Below are 22,586 nucleotides of genomic sequence, written 5' to 3'. Positions count from 1 at the left end.
TTTTTTTTTTTTTTTTAAGATCATTGGATCTCATTGTTTTGGCTTTATGGCCAATGCTTAGGATCATGCATGGTTGAATCCGACATCGATGCATTAGGGAACACACACACACACACACAAATAATAAAACCAGCAAAGAACCCAACTATATATGCACAAAAACACAAGGATTTACTTTGTTTGACAATATGCTTATATCCAAAAGGAGAGTACCTACAGTCTTTATTAATATGAAATCAAATAAGCATCAAACAAACTGCACCCTTAGCATCGATTATCTTCAAATACCAAAAAGACACGCCAATGTGTATAGTAGAATTGTCGATTTATTGAACCCGTTTACTGTGCCTAATTTATCTTTATATTATCTAAAAGTAAAAGAGACCACCTCCTCTCAAATTCAAGAGAAATCACACTCAAAAGATCGCTCTCCTTACTACTCCCAAACTCACCTCTCTTTTTAAAAAAAAGGCTACTTTCTCTCTCTAATTTAATGCTCAGAAAAGAGATAGTTTATATCTTTCTTTTTATGCTTTTTTAATGTCAAATAAATCTAAAGCATGGTTCCTTTTTCAAATTCATCACCATTGGTAACCAAAAGACCATGTTAAACAAGATTCTTCATATATGTTAATGATATTCAAACCACAAATTAACATTCTCTACTTTCAACACAAAAATCTCTTTGCCGTCAAATTTCTCCACATCAAACTTAATATTCACCATATTTAAGGTCATCTTAGATCTTTTCCCAAACCACTTTCTCTACAAACCACTAATTTATTGTGGTTTTACGGTTCATGTCTATGATTATGCTAAATCGAATCTGATATCAATGTGATTAGGAAACAGACACAAAGACAATATAACTAGTAAAGAAGTAAACCATGCATACATCCATTGAAAGATTATCGAAAAGTCTTTATTATGAAATCAATCTCCGAGCAATATGCAAATACAAGAAAGAGCTGTCGAAACAAACAAAGAGAATATCAAACCATTTCATGCCAATCATCCACTCACATTTAGAGCGTTCCTTGACCCCAAATTCTTGCACATTCTTCAACAATTTATTCATGCAAGAACATAGTTATTTCCCCAAAAAAACAAAAATTACAACTTGGAAGATTACACCACCTGCCATTTTTACAAATTTCCCCTTTCTCTCAGTCAGTGGAATTGTAGAGCTTCTTTTGGCTTCCCCAGTAAAGAGCACACTGTAGCAGCAATATGTTTTGAAGACAGTCCTGCTGCTTCAATTTGATCTTGAGGAGAACCATGGTCAATGTATCTATCCGGAAGAACCATTGATCTTATCTGTCACAGATTCAACATTTAAATTAGCATTAAGAAAAAACATGAAATATTCTAGTTTTGACGTCAAATAAATGGCTGGAAGTTGCGGATCATTTGAATACCTTGAGGTTGCCATCTAAAAGGCCATTCAAACTCAAGAAATGAGTTACATGAGACCCGAAACCTCCAATTGATCCTTCTTCAACGGTAATCAAGATCTCATGCTCCTTTGCTAATCTTCTGATGAGCTCTGCATCCAGAGGCTTGCAGAAACGAGCATCTGCAACAGTGACCGACATGCCAGATTCATTTAGCGTCCTGGCAGCAACGACACAATTCTGTACTATGGAACCGAAGCCGAGTATGGCAACTCTGCTGCCTTCAAGGAGAATTCTTCCCTTTCCAATCTGTATCAACAAAAGTGGTGGCCAATGACAGGTAAAAAAATTAGCCCTTCTCGATTTTATTTTCTGGGGCATTGGCATTCGTTTATCAGATACCAACCTCAAGAGGTGTTCCTTTGTTGTTAGATGGCAGTGCTACTCCAACTCCATTTCCTCTAGGAAACCTGAAACAGCTTGGTCTATCGTCGATGGCTGCCGCTGTGGCAACCATATGCATAAGTTCAGCTTCATCAGATGGAGCCATGACAACCATATTGGGCAAGCAGGCCATGTATGTGACATCAAATGCACCACAATGTGTAGGCCCATCTGCACCAACAAGACCAGCTCGATCAAGCGCAAATCGAACCGGTAGCTTCTGAAGATCGACATCATGAACAACCTACATAGAGATCTGGAAATGTCAGCGCCCTTGTGCAACCTATACAAAACATGTTTAAATGTAATTGAAACAATCCTCAAAAGTCCACTCTTTCTTTCATTTCTTTGATATCTTCTCACAGAGGAGCTAAGGAATCCTAACTATCTAATTCAGTTGTAAGGATTATGATGTGCATGTAGATTACCTGATCATAGCCTCTTTGCAGAAAAGATGAGTAGATAGCACAGAAGGGCTTTAGACCCTCTGTAGCCAGACCAGCTGCAAATGTCACTGCATGTTGCTCGGCGATTCCCACATCGAAACAACGTTCAGGGAACCTTTTCTGGAAGTAATTGAGACCTGTTCCTCCCCCCATTGCAGCATGGATTGCGACAATTTTATCGTCTAATTCCGCTTCAGCTATAAGGGAGTTCGCAAAATATTGGGTGTACGAAAGAGTAGAAGATTTTGATTTGAATTGCTTCCCTGTTTTCGGATCAAACTTGACAACCCCTGTCATCAGATGGACAAAGGATCAGATACCCATGAAAATTCCAGCAAGTTCAAGTAAAAAAGCGGCCTCGATCTTATCTTACCGTGCATTTTGTCAGCTGCAGCTTCTGCAGGTGGATATCCCTTCCCTTTCTCTGTAACTATGTGAATAAGTACTGGACCTGGTGCAGGCACTGCCTTCACCTTCTGAAAAATTGTCACCAAATCTTCGATATTGTGGCCATCCACCGGACCGATGTAGTACAAGCCCAGTTCCTCAAACAAGGTTGAACCAGATGCACCGATCATTCCCCTACAATATTCATCAACCTTTGCAGCAACTTGATGAGTAGTTCCTCCAATCCGTTTGGTGATACTCTGCAACAAAGAGAACCATGTTTGAGCTTCCCACAAACGAATGCATACCAAAGAATTGAGAATATGTGAGTTTCAGCTAACCTTTGCCGCTTCGCGAAGTGATCGAAGCTTGGTGCTGGCTTGAAGTTTGGCAAGACAACTGCTCAGAGCTCCAACTGGAGGTGCAGGGCCATCAATTGTGGCCGTTGGCAGGGAGACCTGCCTGTTGTCATTCAATACAACTATAAGGTTGGAGTCCAAGAAGCCAGCATTATTCATGGCTTCATATGCCTGCCCTGCAGTCATAGCACCATCTCCAATTACAGAAATTACATGGTTACTCTTTCCCAGCAGGTCTGCAGCCACTGCCATCCCTGCCACATTCATTTCAATCACAAAAGCAAGCCAAAGAAACAGAATCAAATACAATGTACCATGAAAAAGACCAAAGCAAACAATTAAACAAAAAAAACAGCATGTGATTTTCAGAAAACTGGTGGTGGGAAATAAAGGAGAATCTGAATTTACCAAGACCAGCAGAGATGCTTGTCGAGCTATGGCCAGCACCAAAAGCATCATAAATACTCTCGTCTCTCTTTGGAAATCCTGCCAGGCCTGTTGTTTGCCTTATAGTGTGCATTCTAGACCTTCTACCAGTCAAAATCTTGTGTGGGTAGCTCTGCAAAACCATCACATCCCACTCTGAGTTTCACCAACGTGGCTAACGATGCATGTTCAAATAATTTGACAAGAAAAAAAAATCATCAAAAACCAAGACTATAAAAAGTTATAAACCTGATGACCAACATCCCATATGATCTTATCTTCGGGTGTATTGAAGACATGATGTAGTGCCACAGTCAATTCTACCACGCCAAGGCTTGAGCTAAGATGTCCACCAGTTTTTGCTACACTGTACACAATATCTGCCCTGAGTTCTTCAGCTAACTGCTCTAGATCCTGAAAAGCAAAATGTTTTGCTTCGTATTAAGCACTTCATGCATCAAAATGTTTAAAGGAAAGAGAAAAAGAGAACCCAAAAAAAAAAAAAATCAGCCCACCATTGTTGACAAGTTTTTCATGTGAACAGGGTAATTGATTGTGTCCAGTAATGGTGTTTCTGGTTTCTGTCCTGAGAAATCTATCTTAAACTCCTCCTTTTCTCTTTTTATAATAATCTTTCCCTCAGCACCAGACTTGCTAGCCTTGACACAGAACTGAACAACGAGACGGAAAAAAATAAGCCATGCAACTTTAAAAATGAAAAAAGGCAGTCATTCACTTATTCCACATCCTTTAATCAACATGGAACAAATAAACGTAAAAATGAAGACCCAAATCAGTCTTTTGGTTGTTGCAAAGCTAAAATATCAGGAAATTACCCTTCTGCAAACAGGGAAGGAGGCATTCTTCTTAGATTGAGATTTCATAAAAGGAGAAGAAGGGAAGACAGACGGATTTTCAAGATGGGGTACAATTGAGGTTGCCATGACAGACGGAGAAGAAGACATAAGTGGGTTTCTGAATATGGGTCTGCCTTCCCCTGCACACACACACACACTCAGAGAGAGAGAGAGAGAGAGAGAGACTGTGTGTGGTAGAGAAAATAGAGCAAGTCGGCTGGCTTTTATAATGTGGAAGCAGGGTGGAAAGTGGGAGGAAAGATAGAATTTGATTTTTTTTTTCTCGTAGGGAGTAGAAAGATGAATCTTTTATACAACAAAAGACTTGTGAGGGTCAAACAATACAAGCGCAAATTCTGTTCCAATCATCCCCAAAGTCATCCTTATGGTCATACCCTTATCTCATTGACAGCTAGCTGTTGTGATAAAATCGGATCGCATGGTCATCCATTTGGTGGAAATCTGCATTTGAACTGTTGTAATCTGACTTGTGTGTAGGATTTTTTGTTGATTTTAAAAATCAACGATCGGAAAAACACAAATTTTGAAATCTGAAAAAAATTAGTGAGATTTAATCGGATTAGTGAAAAACACAAAATTTGAACTGTTGAAATCGGATTTCTATTGAATCTTTTATGCTGGATCCATTTATGGGATCAGATTTAATCAAAACAACTTGCATCAGTGAGATTCAAGCGGAAGACGACCGAAAGGGGACTACATAGGAGCAGTCTTGTTAGCATGGGCCTGAATCGCCCGATACTTATCGTATCGGTAGAAAATTGATACAAAAATGACCCGATTAAGATTTTTTAAAATAAATCACAAAAATATTTTATATTATTTAATATTAACTTGATAATTTATGACACGTGTCAACTGCTGGTTAAAAGTTAGTCTATTCAGTATGATTCAGAGGTGAAGGAATCGGCCGATTAACCTGAATAGTGGGCCCAACTATTCTTTTTTTTTTTGAAAGGCAATAGTTGGCCGCCCAACTATTCGAGAGCCGATACGTAATTGACCACCTCTTCTCATCAAATTCTTTTAATCGTTTATTACATGTGTGCAGGTTTATCTGAGAGCAGGTTATGTGTCCCCCCCCCGAACACGGGGCTGCGTGTTCGGGTCCGAATGAGCGCCACGTTGGCGCTCATTCGGCTGTTCAGGTGTGTACGGAGCAATATCATGGGTCCCAAAATATTCCTCTGAATGAACGCCAACGTGGCACTCATTCGGACCCCGAACAAGCGGGTCGCGTGTTTGGGGACATACAACCTGCCCCCATAAAATCTCATCATATATATATATAAACTGCCATGAAAAACGTTTTTGTGTTAATATCATAAGAAAAATGTAATGTTATCAAAATAATTGATATATCGAGAATACCATGTTTTTTTATTTGTACCATAGTAACTTTTGAAAATATCAATCGTGATTTTTTTAAAATAGCACCGATAATTTGACATGAGCACGCAAGTGTCAGCCATGAAGTTTCCAAGTCTTGAGGGAACTCATGTGATGGGATTTCTTATGTTTTAAGATGAATAAGAGCTTGCCAAACGGGTATCGTGTTTTTCACATTTTTCTTGTTGGACAAGAGGTTCGGAATAGTGGTATCAATGAGTCTGATTTGACCCAGACCTGACCCCTACCAAACCCTATAGGGCATTTGGTGATAAAGGAGGTCCGATTAAAAATTGGGTCGGTTCTAAAAGTGTCTGATTAGCATATGGAGTCGGGTATGGTTTGTGAAATTTCATACCAGAAACAGAGTTCAACCCAGGTTTCGATGAAGACTCATGATTTTTCAATATAAAAAAAAAATTAAAAACAGAAAATGGCCATATTATACTACAAATTTGACAGATTTTCTCAAATGCCCCACAAATTTTGAAATCCGCTTGATGTCCAATTTTGCACGTTCCCAACTTTTTTAGGATATTTTTACCTTTAGGACGTGTGTATTTGTCCTGATTTTTGTGCATTATGTCACAATGCTCTCTCATCTTGCTAAATCTCACCAAAAACAAAATTTGCATGATATTTTTTGCAAAAATCATAAATTTCTCATAATATATGTTGCAAAAATAGCTATTTTCACAAAAAAACTCATGATTTTTGCATCTATAATACAAAAATCACAACACTGCTTGCAAAAATTCCTTACAAATTTTATCAAGAGTTTCCGCATTGGTGGTTGCGAAAGTCTGCCTTTTCATGTGGAATTCATAAAAAGTTTATGGAATTCACAAACTTTCACATATTGTCGACTTTAAGTGATGTGAGATTCTACTTTAGCATGTGAATTTACCTGTATATATATAGGTTATTAGAGTACGAATTTCGTCAAGAGTTTCGTGTTGGTGGTTGCGAAATAGAATTCATAAAAAGCTTGTGAAATTTATGGACTTCCACGTAATGGTGACTTTAAGCGATGCGAGATTATGTTTTAGCATGTGAATTTGTTTGTATATATATATAGGCGGTTAGAGTGCAAATTATTACATGAGTTTCATGTTGGTGGTTGCAAAATTCCTAAAATATTTGCAAACTTCCTAAAATTCTTTTTCAGTATGAGAATTTCACAAGCATTAAAAGTGAGATTTTGTTTCTTAAAGCCTTTTATGTGCAACCCAATGCTATTTTGGCATAACCAAGGGTTCTTGTGATCCTCGGCCATCATTTTGTAAGTATTGAAGCATCATTTTGTAAATATCGAAGCATCATTTTATATTTGCAGATTTTCATACAGGCATAGTATAAAGCAAAGCTAGGGTTTCATGGTCTCCAAGCAATGAAAAATGATAGTTATTTTCTTAGGGCCAAGCATCGACGGTGAGAAGATCGGCGACACTTCATCAACAAAAAATCATCAATTTTGAGTTTTTTTGGTAAACGCATCTTATGATATGGGTGGGATAGAAAATGAAAGTCCACAAGTTTTTCTTGAGTGCTACAATTGATCATTTGAAAACTCATTCTCATCATAGAGAACATGAACAATGATGATGTATAATCAATGGGATACTATATTTTCTGTTCATTAACCTAGAGTCTATATATCTCAAAGTGAAAGTTTGATCACATGGTATAGGTGAGATAGAAAAAATCAAGAGAATAATACATAGTATAGAATCAATGATAGTATATTGTATTTTCTTCTCATCAAAGATGTGGTGATATGCAGCATTCTTGAGGCCTAAGAAATAGAAGCACATCTGCATACACTTTATTTTCTCCCCAACAAAGAAGCAGCATTCTTGTAAAAGAATGTAATGAATATAATGCATGAGCGACTTCATTTTATGAAAGAATTGAATTAATGCAATATATTACTATTCATTCATTTTGTGAAAGAATGACATGCATGCAATGAATGAGTGACTTCATTTTGTGAAAGAATGGAATGAATGCAATGTATGAGCAACTTTATTTTGTGAAAGAATAGAATTAATGCAATGTATGAGCTACTTTATTTTGTGAAAAAACAAAATGAATGCAATGTATTACCATTAATTCATTTTGTGAAAGAATGAGATAAATGTATTGTAAGAGCGACTTCATTTTGTAAAAGAATAAAATGAATGTAATGTATTAGTGACTTTATTTTGTAAAAAAATGAAATGAAAGCAATGTATGAGCAACTTCATTTTGTGAAAGAATGTAATGAATGCAATGTATGAGCAACTTCATTTTTGCAAATGGATGAGAATTTTGCATGTATACATGTGAGCTTCTTTCAAAATAAGCGAATTTTCTCCTTATATGCAAAATTTTCTAAAAGGATGATAAATTTGCACACATATAAAATATATCACACGTATACAAAACATGTGAATTTCTCCTAAATTTATGAATTTCTAACTAAATATATGATTTTTTATGCAAATTCACACATATACATGCAAAATTCTTATACAAATTCACACATATATATGTGAATTTTTTATGCAAATTTACATGTATATATGTGAATTTCCTTCAAAATATATGAATTTCTTACTTATAAGTAAAATTTTATCAAATATGCAATATTTTTAAAAAAAATTATTGTTACATAATATATATGCCTCTTTAACAATACATATAAACAAAACTTCTAAAATTTACAACTAAAATTCATCCACAAACATAACAAAACAATTATAAATTATGACAACCTTATATGCAAAATTACAACCAAATTTTTAAATACAACCATAAATAAACTTTGCATCCAAATGATATCAAAGTTTTTTTATTGTCAAGATAGACTATACATAATCATCAATGTATACTCTATAGGATTGTCTAGAGCTTAGCTAACTTCTCTTCGTCATTTGACACCTCATTGCCTAATGCCCTCTTTTCTCTCCCTCAGTACACAATCATCTCTTGGGCCCTCTGCAAACAAACTTTTTTTTATCTCACGTTTATACAATTTCATCATACACTTCCTGTAAATGGATACATCATTCTGAAAAAAGAGTTATTAGTAAACAAGTAACAATAGCTTATATAAAAAAAAATACAACAAAACATGACATACAACATACCTCATGAAATTTAATTTTTTGCCAAAGCCAAAGTATTCATATACACTAGGATAAATATTTCACAATCATACTTGTAAGAATTATATACCTAGTCAAGAATAGGTATGTGTACGAATTGAGTTAACAAACATGTGCAAAGTAATTATAAGTTTGTTTGCTTAGGAATATCTTGCATAGTAGTTGTTATCTAGTCGGTATAAATGTCATAGCCAAATCACTCTGCTAAAAACAAATCTGTTATACAACATTTAATCTAACACGTATTTGAGAAAAATAGCATATTATTGAATAAGTAATGTTATCATATCACATCTTTAATGTTTTGATTAGCAAGATCTGTAGACCCCATGTAATTGTACAACCTAAACTCCTTCGTATTCATATCTATTTTTCAAAGAACTCAATGATAATTGCTACAGATGACAAGAATCAAGATTTGCAACATAAATTGAGTTTAAGGTCATTGTGCAATTGAAAATTTATGTTATGTAAACATAAACATCAAGCATACCTTGTTGCATTCATAGAATGATTACGATAACTTGTCGATCTCTAAGCAATTGTGAACCCTTATCGATGTTTTGGCATTTGGAGCATTTACTATGAATGTCAATGTTTACTTATTAGTTTCTATTATATGGTAGAAAAACAATAGAAATATTGCTTTTGAGACTCACAAAGAAATACAAGGTACAATAAATGGTCTTTGGTAGTTTGTGTCCTGCTTGCATTTGTTAATTATGGTACTTTTAGAGTCTCTCTATGAATCTTTCTATGTATTACATCATCAAATAAAATGATACATTTATGTTAGATTTAAATGAGTTCACATACAGACATAACAACCAAACAATATGTGATATATTCATTGCACTAACCAACAATGTTTCTTCTCCTGGAGCTAGTGACATGATATTGCAGGCCTTTATTGTGCCGCATTTATACATAACACATTTCTTAAGATACCTAAGATATATATAACAAACATAAGATATTAGAGTAGTTCATTGAAAAACACTATATAGATTATAGAGAAACAATGCATTAAAAACCGCTAGCTAAATACTTTCTCAAAGCATAGAATACTCATACATACTTTTATGCATTTTTTGTCTGTTGTGGTCAACCCAACCACATAACTCATCATTCAGTTAACAACTACTCAGAAAACCAACAACCCACAATAATTCTTGCAACCCTTATTCAATGCATGTGTACAGTTAATCCCAACCACGTCTAACTAATTGAGTGTGTGTGCAATTAACCCTGGCATCAATACACCAAGACAAAACCATTGAATATTAAGTGTAGGACAAGCAAATAGACATAAACAATTTTTTAAGGAGTTTTCAAGACCTTGCAACAAGTAATGAAGGATGTAATTCAGCAAGTGAGGGAGCATGTGATCCCAACTCTCATGCACTCAGAATACCTAGTGGCAACTAGATAGAGGCACTTATGACATTAGGACCCCCTCCAAATGGGTGGATAAAGTTTAACATATAAAGTATTTTTTAAGACAAATGGTATATGGGATACACGGTATGCACTCCAGCAAGTAATATAGTGGAAGCATGGTGTTCTTCCCATGATGAAAATTTAAAAGATAGGGAATGGTCAGCATGGTAAAAAATCCTAAAGAATGTGGTAGTGGAGGGAAAAGTCATCATAGAAATAACTTGAATGAATGTCTATCATCAAGTATTACAAGCCTGGAAAGGAAGAGATCAAAGAGGAGAGTTGTCTATAGACCTATTATATACTTTGTATAGTTTTGATATGGTTAACACTACTTACAGTTACTGTAAAGCTCACTTTTTGGTTAAAAAACTAGCACAATTAATGAGATGAAAAATGACCAAGATTTGAAAAGATCAACCCCTCAGACTGGTGTATACAAATCACAATAAGTATTGCATCAATGAACAAGTAGAGGTCTTCTTAACCTAACTTGACTATAAAAAAATAAATATATATCTATACAAAAAAAATCCTGAATATAGTAAACCCTAAACGATAAATCTATTGTCAAATATTAAATAAAACATAAGGTTACATAAATAAAACATCCACAACAAAGAAACATATATAATACATCCACAACAACAACAAAACAAAAACACTACAAGGCTATTAATTGCTAATATTTATAGAAAAATAAGTTTGAAAATAATTGCAATCACCGGAATAGAGTGAAAAAAATAACTAGGGAAGACGATGAGCATCAGAATGGAGGAAAAAAACTTTTACAAGATTCACCGCAAGGGTAAAGGAAAAAGAGTTAGGGTTCTAGAAGAAAAATAGTTGCCGCTCTTTACACATAAAAAGAAAAGAAAAAAATGAACACAATCGCCAATATATATACAGATAAATTAACACACGGAATTTTGCATCGTTTAAAGTCGACAGCATGAGAAAGTCCATGAATTTTGCAAACTTTTTATGAATTCCACATGAAAAGGTAAACTTTCGCAACCATAAATGTGAAACTCTTAACAAAATTCATACTTTAATAGTCTATATATACACTTGTAAATTTGCACACTAAAACAAAATCTTTCATCTATTAAATTCGATAGCATGCGAAAGTTCATGAATTTTGTAAACTTTTTATGAATTCTACAATGAAAGGCAGGTTTTTTCAACCCCCAACATCAAGTTCTTAACGAAATTCACAAGAGATTTTCTAAAGCAGTATCGTGATTTTTGTACTGTAAATGCAAAAATCATGGTACTTCTGCAAAAGTAGCTATTTTGCATTGTATATTGTGTGAAATTCATGATTTCTGCAGAAATGTCGTGTGAATTTTGTTTTCAGTGAGATTTAGCAAGACAAAAGAGCGTTGCTATGTAACGCGCAAATTAAATTGGGAGAAACTTGCACGTGCTAAGGGTAAATAGGTCCTAAAAAAATCGAGAACCTGTAAAATATAACTTGTGTATGGTTTTTCTTATAACAGACTTGATAGGACCCGGTCTGGGCCTAGTACTTACACCATGAAGTCAGATTCAGGTTCGCATTCACCTGCATTCAAACAAGATCTGACCCATTCGCCCCTAGATGGAAAAAGTATGTGAAATTGTCTACAAAGAGACCTAGAGTTTATAGACAGATTTTTGCGGCGGTTTTGGGTATCAGTCTCATGTGGAAGGACTGAACAAATGCCACAAATCTCGGCATTGGAGTAAAGTCACAATAAATTGATTTTTTTAGAAAATGTCAGCATATTTGAAATTCAAAAATAAGAAAATAAAGTTCTTTGGGGATATACACAAATTTTTTAGGAGACAAAAAAAAGAAAAAATATTTATGAAAGACATTAATATGAAAACGTCACAATTTTATCATAATTATATCAACACATCTGGTCATGGCAACATGAGGTATAAATGTCCCTCTTTTTTATTTATTATTTATTATTTATTATTTTTTTATTTTTTATTTTTTATTTTTTTTGTTATTCTTCATGAAACTAACCTTATATGATCTACATGTTTTGTTTAGTGGGAATTCGTTATTGATTCATCTGATTACAAGGCGTGTGTTTATCAGCTTCAAAAAACAACAGCTTGCAATTTTTAACATTCTTGGCTCATTAAAACACCTTTTTCATTGAAAAACATGATTCACGAGCTGCATCCCTAGCATTTGGAACATGTGGAACACATCTATGAAGAAAAAGTGGAGGAGGATGAAGACAAACATCTACACATAACATGATATCGTGTCACCGTTACCAAATGTTATCCCAATTACACCAAGTCAGAAGAGGGATAAAAACAATGAATGACCCTCATTTTTATTTTTTTATTTTTTTTTTCATAAAACTAACTTTACACGTGATCTGCATGTTTTGCTTAGTGGGAATTCATACGTAAATCATCTAATTACAAAGTACGTTTTTATAAGCTTCAAAAATCAATGACCTACAATGTCTAATATTCTTGGCTCATTAAAAAACGCCATTTTTCATTTAAAAACATGGTTCATGAGCTGCATCCCTAGCATTTTAAACATGTGGAACACATCTATCGAGTTCAAGTGGTTGCACAACGGCTTACATCTACAGGTGACATGACGTCATGGCACCATTACCAAATGCTATCACAATTGCACCATGTCAAAAGAGAGAGAAAAAATGAATCTTCCTCCTTTTTTTCTTGTTTTTTATGAAACTAACCTTACATATGTGATTTACATGTATTGCTGAGTAAAAATTCATTCTTAAATAAAAAAATAACCGTACTATATAGCAAAATGACATGTTTCTTAAAGTGTCCCACAATTTATGAAATCCGCTCATTTCTGAATTCCGCTCCATATCCAAATTCTCAAATGCCTGACTTTTTTAAGACAATTTTACCATTCGTATGCGTGAACCTCCTAAGGTTTGTACAATATATAGGTACATTGTCCCGATCTCGCAATCTCTCACTAAAACAATATATTTGTACGATGATTTTGTGGACCTCATGAAGTTCGAATAACCAAATTTGCAAACATCATGTAATTGAAATCTACGTACCTTCGCAAATATCGTACAAAATTCATATATATAGACGACATTCGCGAGCTACCATGTAAATTTCCTTTAAGTAATTGATCTTCAAGGAGGTTTGCAAATGTGTGGTGTCATTCTCATATTAATGTTTGTGAATATCCATGACCTTCGCACTATGGACGATCTCCACAAATAAGGTACTACCTTTGCATATATAGTACAGCATTCATGAGCTACCATGTGAAACTCCTTTAAGTAAATGATTCTCAATGAGGTCCGCAAATGTGTGGCAACATTTGCATATAATTTTTGTGAATGTCCCTGACCTTCACACTCGAGTCAATCTCTACAAATAATGTACTACCTTTGCATATATAGTGCGATATTTATGAGCTAACATGTGAATCTTTTTTTAAGCAAATGATCATCAAGGAGGTCCACAAATGTATGGCTACATTCTCATATAATTTTTGTGAATATCTTCGACCTTTGCACACATTTGCATATAATTATTGTAAATGTCCCTGACCTTCACACTCGGGTCAATCTCTACAAATAAGGTATTACCTTTGCATATATAGTACAATATTTGTGAGCTACCATGTGAATCTTTTTTAAGCAAATGATCATCAAAGAGGTCCACAAATGTATGGTAGCATTCTCATATAATTTTTGTGAATGTCTCCGACCTTTGCATTTTGTCATTGCGAATTTGCTCTGTATATGTGAAAGTCCTGACTCATTTGCAGAGATCCTGAATATTCACAAATTTAATAACTTTCTTGCAAAGTTTCCTAGTTTAGTGAATGTTTGTATGAGCATTAAATGTGATGATCATCAATACAAACATGATGGTTCACATTCTAGGGTTATTTTTTCATAAACTAGGTTTTTTTGTGGTCTCCAACCAGTTGTCCCAAATGTTCTTCCCTCAACAATTTTTTTTGATGATTTTTCTAGCAACTATTTCAAGTGATTCATTGATGGCACTTCATTAGTGGTGACACTTCATTGATGGCTTTTTTAGAATCATCGATTGTGAGTAACGGCTGAATCAATTATTTTTTTAAATAGCGGTATGAATCAGTAAATAACTAAATTATTGGCATGAGTCAGTTATTTTGTAAAAGAATTTTATGGTTTTAAGTTATCATTGTCTGTTCAGTAGCGTATTTATTTTCTTTGTAAAAATCATTTGTGATTGAGCATCAGTTTGTCGCTTTGTTTTTTTAACGATTAGTATACCTCTATCCACAATTTTGGTTGTTTATCTGTTGTGTATCTTGTATAATAAACATTAGAAGGGAACACTTGCATAATTTTTTAGTTTTTTTTTTGCATTTTCAATAGCATATTCTGTTTTGTTTTTGTAATGTTTTTTCAATAGCCTGATCTTTGTCTCTGTTGGCTGTTTGTTTACATTTATTTCTTGTTTTGGTATTATAAGAAATTATGAACTTGTTTATTATAAAATGATGATTGAAGAAACTATCTTAGAATGGTCTACACCCACATCATGTGCTATTATTGGAACAATGTAGAAAAAGTCAAAAAAGAAAAATTACACATTGAGTGTTACTTCCTACTATAAAGTATGAAGTACGCTTGACAAGTGGGTTGAGAGGGACCCTGCTCTATATCCAAAAGCCTTAGAATCTGACATTTTTTCACAAAAAATGCAGCCTTAGTCAACTGAGACCCAAATCTGTACTCAAACAAGCAGCAACTAACATCTTCAATATGGCCCAAATCTAAGTTTGAAGCTAAAAAATGTACTTTATTTATTTATTATTTTGTATATATATATATATATATATATATATATATATATATATATAAGATGTTTAGAATCATTATCAATTTTATATTCAGTCATTGATTAAATATACATATAAATGTGTGTGTGTGTGTGTGTGTGTGTGTGTGAAGCATATTTTTAGGATAATTAGGTTGATTGTTGCAGTTCAATATTTAAAATGTTACATATATGCATGTATTTGAAACATGTTTATAAGATGACTATGTTGACACTTGCAATTCATTGATTAAATTATTATTATTATTAATATTATTATTATTATATATATATATATATTTGAAACTTGTTTTTAAGATAATTAGTTTGAATATATATATATCTCGAAAGAGTGTATTGTTGGATGTCCCAGGCGTCTGATGATACTCGAATGTGTAGTTGCGTGTCATATATCCTTTTTTTCAAAAATAAGGTCTTTAGAGATGGTCTTTTACCGCTGCTAAAGACTTGGGTTTTTGCCCAAGTCTTTATCGATGGTTAAAACTGCCACTAAAGAGGAAAAAACATAAAAACTATGTGTTGTTGATCACGTGTGATCAACGATGCTCAAGTATCTGAAAATCATCATACACTTTAAGTATCTAATGATACACCCTACTCTATATGTGTGTGTGTGTGTAAAACATTCTTTTAGGATAACTAGTTTGATTATTTTTATAGTAACATATATTCATTAATTATGATTGTAGGATCAACAGCCAAAAGATTCAGACGATCCAACATCCTACATGCATCGGTTTTACTGGTTCCAAGCACATTAATGTTTCCCAACACTAATAGAGGAAGCGAAGGACTGACTGGATCAAATACATTTTTAAAAATTCTTGAAAGTTACACCACGAAACATCAGTCACAGTCCCTTAGAGTTTGTTGTGCAGTTCTAGAATCTGGCAACCAACACATTCTAGTTTAAAATATTAAGATGAATATCACATTGAAAGATGTAGCATGAATCACCAGATTTAAGTGTCATAGGGAGCCAGTGAGTGTATATCGGTGGGGAGATTTTAAGCACATGTGTGATATTTATTTGGGAGTAAAGAAGGATGTGTTAGAAGGTTAAAGGTTGAAGTTATCATGGCTGAGAAACTACTATGACCCCAGCAGGGTGTGGAGAATGAAAGGGAAGTTATTGTATGTTGCAAAGAAAGGCAGTGCTAAGGTGGGAAAGAAAGTGAGAGTATTCTTGCTCTACTTCTTTGACACATGTATTCATCAACGCGATTCATGGATCGTACTTGTAATGACCCTAAATTCACCTCAAAAAATCCAAAAAGGAAATTTAAAAAGTGAATTGACTCCAAGACTAATCTATGGTCTTGCTCAAACCGGACTAAACTCTAGGGAGTCAGCTTGTGCACAAAGCTCTAGTGTTTAATAGCCTACTTGAACTGAGTTCAAAAAGGATACACCAATGATAAAATCCTTTGTAAAAAATCAAACTATTATAGTTGTTTTTAAATACAAAATATAACCCAAGAATTTGGGTCCATCACAGATTTAATATCACCATTCAAACCATTTATTTCAAACCACAATGTAAAATAAATAGTTTGAATCACCATTCCAAATAATGAAGTCCAAAAATCAAACTTTGAATGTCAAGTGTATAAAGTCTAAACACCATCAACATGTTTAGAAATCTTGACCCATAAAACCACCACTCTCACCAGACTAGCCAGCCAATTGTCATCGTCACACAGGAGCTAAGTCTGAGCTCCACCATTTGAAAATATAAATACTGGTGAAAACTCGCAGTTCTTCATACAAAATCATACATTTAACAATAGTAGAGAATAAAGTATAATCTTAACATATACATTGTTAGAAAACATTTAAACATGTAACATGATTAACAACATAACACAATCTTATCATGCTTGCATATCGAATTAATCTAACATGCTTGCAATAATTCATTAATACTTGCAATGCTAACAAGATTCGTATCTCAATGCTTATACAAATCATATAACAATGCATATTATATGCATAAATCAATGCATGAGTCAAATTCCATGCATGAACTAACATAGATATTAATTAGATATTTCATGTATGAGCTAACACATTACATAATGCATGAATAGTTTTTATCTTGTACCTAACTGTTGCTTTTGAATGCATGAACATGATTAAATATAAATATTTAGTGATTAATCTTGACCATTGCTTGATGATGTTGAGTCAAGCTAGATCTCGAGCATTTACATGCACAACTCAGCTTGTATCTTTTTCACGTGATGTTTTATTAACTAAGTCAAAACCCAAGAATCTCGACCAACCAGCAACACACACTAGGTTGGAATATTGGTGACTGATCATGTATAATTTTATATATTTTCATGCATGATCATGTGTGATAAATGCTTAAAAATGCTTGTTTGTGAAGGTTTTCATAGTTTTTTCATCAAAGTGTAATTTGAGCAAATTGAGTCTCTTTGAAGTATTTCCGAAAAATAATTAAGTCTTTAGAAAAATATTTTTAGAAAGAGAGGTCTTTAGAAATATTAAAAATTTTGTGAACTCTTTTTGAAAGAATTTCTAAAACCTAATTAGAAGATTATAAATAGCGGTTTTAGAGGAAGAGGTGGAGTTTTTTCCTCTAGCCTTATGTGCCCCCCTCTCTCTCTCCTCTCTACCTCTTCTTCTTTTTCTTCTTTCCCTTGTTTTCTTCTCAACAGGTTTCCTTCTCTATTCTTCCTTCTTCTTCTTATTCACTCTTTCCTCTAAACCTTGTCGTCGCCGGTTTTTCTTTCCCCCATCGTCGAAGAGAGAGTGGAGTGTGTGTGATTACAATGGAGAAACCATCTTCTTTTTCGCAACCCCTTCATCAAAGATAAACCGAAAGGTATGTTTCTTATCCCCTATCTCGTAGTTTTAGTTTTAGTTTTTGCATGGCATTCATCATATCATTGCATACAGTTATTTATTCATTGCATATTTTTTGCATTTAATTTAGTTTAGTTTATTTCTTGCATCTAAAAATATAAATATAAAAAGAAAATATATATATTTAATAGTATAGTTTGATTAGTTGTCTCGATTTTTGTGCCAATAGGTAAGTGTATTCTTTTATTAGTTCTTTAGTTTGATTCATGTTAGTTGCTATTTTCCTTAGATATAATTAGTTTACTTTCATAAATTAGTTCAACTAGATTTAGTTTATATTCAATAATATTAACCGATTAGGGTTTTGCTTTGCTTTTAGTTAATTTATGATTTGTGATAATTAGATTTAATCGTTCCTGCATGTTTTCATTTATAAGTTTGTTTATTTATGTATTTAATTATGTCTTTCATTGCTTTCAGCATGTTAGATTAGTTAGTTTAGTTTTAACTAATTTAAATTTTTTATTCTATTATAGTAGAAATCAATAGATAGAAATAGTTAATTATATATATATATATATATATATATATATATATATATATATATATATATATATATATATAATTCAGCCAAGTAGTTAGAATTATTTATTGTTTTCAACAATCAGCTAAGTATATTTCCAATTCCAAAATTTTATTTTATGTACTTAGATTACACTTTAGTTGTTAATTAATTATCATTTTAGGTAGAAATTGTTTTAGCTTATTTAGGTACTGGTAATTTTCTTTTAATTAGTTTATTTTAGTTTAATGTTAAATCTTTTTTTTAGTAATTAAATTAATATAGGTTCAGTTTTATGTTATTAGAATCATTAGAAATTACTTAGTTAATGTAATTTAGTTAAGTCATATTAGCCGATTGTTATTATTTGTGTTTATGTCAATTATCGACTTTTGTTAGACAAAAGTAGTTTATCATTTGCTTTATTATTCAGTTAATTAAAATTTCTGTGTAAATTCGGTTAGTATAATTATTTATGTTAGTTAATTTCATTCATGTTAGTTAGTTGACTTCTTTTGCCATTTAGTGCTTTAAGTTGTTATTTAGTTCATGAATGAGTTCTTGTTTGTTAATAGTTAGTTTTACTATTTTGTCTTGTAGTGTAGTGGTTAGTTACATGTTATGAGTATTTAATATTAGTTTATTTCATATTTTTTTGTGATTTTTGGCTGAATCTAACATTAAATTTCTGTGAGTTTTTTTTGTTTCGTTTTGTGTTTCATCTTTTTATTTTTGCAGGAAAGCCTTCAGATGTGCGATGAACCCTCGAAAGTACCTCCGAGACCCCGAAAAGGTCCCCTCAAAAGGCCTCTCAGGCCCTCAAAGAGCCCCTCAAACGATCCCAAAAAGACTAAAAACCAAATACAAGAAAGGAGACTATAAGCTCGAGCACTAAAGACCTTTTCTTTTATTTTTAGATTAGGATTTATTTTATTTATTTAATTCATTGAGTCTCTAATAAAACCATAAATTATTCTTTGTAAGCCCTCTGTAGAGGGGAACACTCTTTTATTTACTTAGTTAATTAATTTATTTCCATTTTCAAGGTAACAAAAGTAGTTATGTGTGGAGTACAAAAGTACTTATCCCGTTCTGTGAGTTTGACTCAGACTTCACCACCAGTGTGAACCTGTTTTTATAATTTGATGCATGATTTGCATAAATATTTTTACTAAAAATATATCTAAAAAATACTCTATTAAAAAAGTTACGTCAGCAACACACTTACAATGTCAAGGCAATAGCAACCTAATGTCACTTTTGTTTGGTATACTAAGACGCTATAGCTGAGCAAACATCACTGCCCTCAGGCAAAGCAGTGAAAAGTCTCCTACAACTATTGCTAGGGACTATGGACCTCCCTATGTGTCCATGCGAAAAACAATGTCGATGGTGTCCAGCAACTGGCAGTTAAGGTTCACACATGTCCAGTAGGCAACTAAGGAAATTAATACATTGTTTCATTTTTTTATATGTGAGTTATTATTCATTTATTTTATGCAGCAAACATGGACTCGTAATATGCACCACATCACGCATCTTTCGATTGGGACACACTCGCTCGGGAATAATAATGTAGCTTTGTATGCCAATAAGTACAATTAATTGTATGCATTGCAACACAATACAAAGAATTCATTCACAAGATTAATACATCATTATTGCAGTGGCACACAACCATCTATAGGCCCCTATGTATCTAAGTCATAAGCCATAATATAAACTAGTTCACCTTTCGAAGTGTCTCATGCATACAAGCATTTAATGCTCATAAGAAATATATCATGGCCACATGCTTTACATGATTAAGAGAAGTATTCATACAATATCATGTTGCATACATGGTTCATATCTGGAACAATTACATGCATGTAATTCAACACATCTCATTTGGAGCAATCACATGCAAACAAGCAAAAATAATTTAGATGCAAAATTGTAAAAACATATTTTTTCCTATCAATATAAATTTCATCGTACATCACAGTGAATGAAAAATATTCTAAAAGTTTTACTGTAAATGCACATATGTGTTACCAGTCTACAGGTAAAAACCTACAGTCAAACTCATTTTGAATCAAGGAATAATAATTTTTTTACTAAAACCTATTTTCTATTTATAAAACAGACCTGCCTGGTTTGGTCTTTTCGAAGAAACATCAACCAACAAATTTATATAATAAAATAAATTAAATATTTTTTAATGTAATTAGCTTGATGTGCCTGACACAAGCTCCAAAAGAAATTATGTCTAAACTCCATCCCATTTAAGAATTAAAATTCATGCACTATAGTTTATTTTTTTCTTGGACAGACTGTGTTATTAAAATTTTAGGTTTTGGGACAAAATTTTGTGATTTTAAATTCCCAAACAGTAATAAATCAGTGTACAGGGTTTGTATTGTGGGTTCTTAAATAAATAAACTCACATAAAAATCTTGGGCATAAACATTGAGTAATTTGGGAGAAATAAAATCAACAAAAATGTGCAACCATTACAGAATTTTTGTGAGGACAAAAATTTTATGTTGATTTGCATAGGTCGTATCTCCCCATCTAGACTCAAACAAACCCATTTTTCTTACTGTGCATACATGTCTAGAATATTCCTCTAAAATTTAATTTTTTTTGGTTCATCATAAACCATAATTTTATTTAAATATGGTCAAAATAAAAATACAAGATATAATATAGCTTTCAAAAAAATCTTGATTTTCATAAAGAAACACCAAGAACATGCATCCAATAATTTTGGATTCATCAAAAGCACTTCATACACATGCATATAAACATCTAAATATGTTGTAAACACATAAACAATATACATATCATGAATCAAACACAAGATCCAACATTTTTATGCAAGAAAACACATTTTTTCAAAAACTATTTAAAAAAAAAATGGGTTTTTTCAAAATTTTGTGTGCCAATGTATAATCTTTCAAAAATGTATGACAATGTTGAAAATCATTAAACCTTCGATCAGAAGCAATTTATCAATCATTTAAGCTTGTTGCTAGTCATTAGAAATGTTCTCAATCATTAAGTTTTTGTTATGCAACTCGTCATACAACTGAAATGCATTCACTTCAATGATTTTTAATTGCTCTTTTTTATATAAAAATCCATTGAATGAGAACTTATTCAACCATGTCTCTTAAGTGTAAAAACATAAAATAGTTCTATTGTCCAACAAATACTCATATAGCTTACACAACACACTAAGGGCTCGACTTTTCAATTGTCATTTATGCATCATTTTTATCTATCATTATTTATCTCATGTTATCAGTGTCTTGGTCTGGCTCAGCCCATATGGTATAGTCATCATCATCAATATCATATAATTTTTCACTATCAACATGATCACTATTACCACTAATTAATTGTTTGATTGCATAAACTAAATCACAATTTATTGTATTTATCACTTTATTTGTTTTCATCAATGCAACATTCTTATATTTTTAACTTTCAAAATTAATCATTAAAATAACACATTTAACACCACACCAAAATCTCAAGCATACATTATAAAGTCTAATAACTTGTACCTAGTTATGTCATCCAGCCATGTCATCTAAATTACTATGATAAAGATTAATAGCATTGGTTTACCCACATAGTTTCACATCTTCTACAATAATACTTTGATTATGTACAACATTAATTGTTCATAAAAGTTTTTTATTACCTGCATGTTGAACGTCTATATCCCTAATTGGTTCGGGCAACTGCATGCCCTTTGCATTCCTGAACTCAATGTTTGGGACATTAATATTGTCCACTGTTTGGGACAGTTAGATGTTTATCAAATGACAGATGGACTTGAGGTAGATGCATATTCTCCATAGGATTCACATTATTTTATTCATTAACAACTACTTGTATCTCACTTTCAACTATTTTTGTTTAACTTTGCTAGCAACTAAGTAAACATCATTGTTAAATAACGACTCTACATCATCATCATCCAAAATATCTATCCATATATATTGGCTAACTAATTTAGGAGAATAA

The 22,586-nt window shown here is 32.8% G+C and overlaps 1 protein-coding gene across 1 annotated transcript; it reads right to left on the bottom strand.

Annotated features, from left to right (window-relative positions):
* Positions 1-895: 895 nt before the first annotated feature.
* On the bottom strand, positions 896-4,547 carry LOC149841680 (1-deoxy-D-xylulose-5-phosphate synthase 2, chloroplastic-like). The gene is made up of 10 exons (XM_089998647.1): positions 4,293-4,547; positions 3,972-4,127; positions 3,706-3,870; positions 3,439-3,589; positions 3,013-3,284; positions 2,658-2,931; positions 2,267-2,574; positions 1,801-2,082; positions 1,419-1,703; positions 896-1,317 (listed from the first exon to the last, which is right to left on the bottom strand). The coding sequence occupies exons 1-10, from the start codon at positions 4,419-4,421 to the stop codon at positions 1,171-1,173; spliced, it is 2,169 nt and encodes a 722-aa protein (XP_089854773.1). The 5' UTR covers positions 4,422-4,547; the 3' UTR covers positions 896-1,170.
* Positions 4,548-22,586: the final 18,039 nt, after the last annotated feature.

This window comes from Nuphar pumila, chromosome 3, assembly GCF_984573655.1.
Source record: "Nuphar pumila chromosome 3, dmNupPumi1.hap1.1, whole genome shotgun sequence".
NCBI classification, from domain to species: Eukaryota; Viridiplantae; Streptophyta; class Magnoliopsida; order Nymphaeales; family Nymphaeaceae; genus Nuphar; species Nuphar pumila.
Note: the sequence above shows the minus strand (reverse complement) of the source record. Positions and strands in the feature narration are given on the sequence as shown.

Coding starts and splice junctions, on each gene's coding strand:
- LOC149841680 (XM_089998647.1), bottom strand. CDS start 4,421: ATGTCTTCTTCTCCGTCTGTCATGGCAACCTCAATTGTACCCCATCTT. Junction 3,285..3,438: donor AAGCATCTCTGCTGGTCTTG/GTAAATTCAGAT, acceptor TGAATGTGGCAG/GGATGGCAGTGGCTGCAGAC. Junction 2,932..3,012: donor CACTTCGCGAAGCGGCAAAG/GTTAGCTGAAAC, acceptor TCTTTGTTGCAG/AGTATCACCAAACGGATTGG.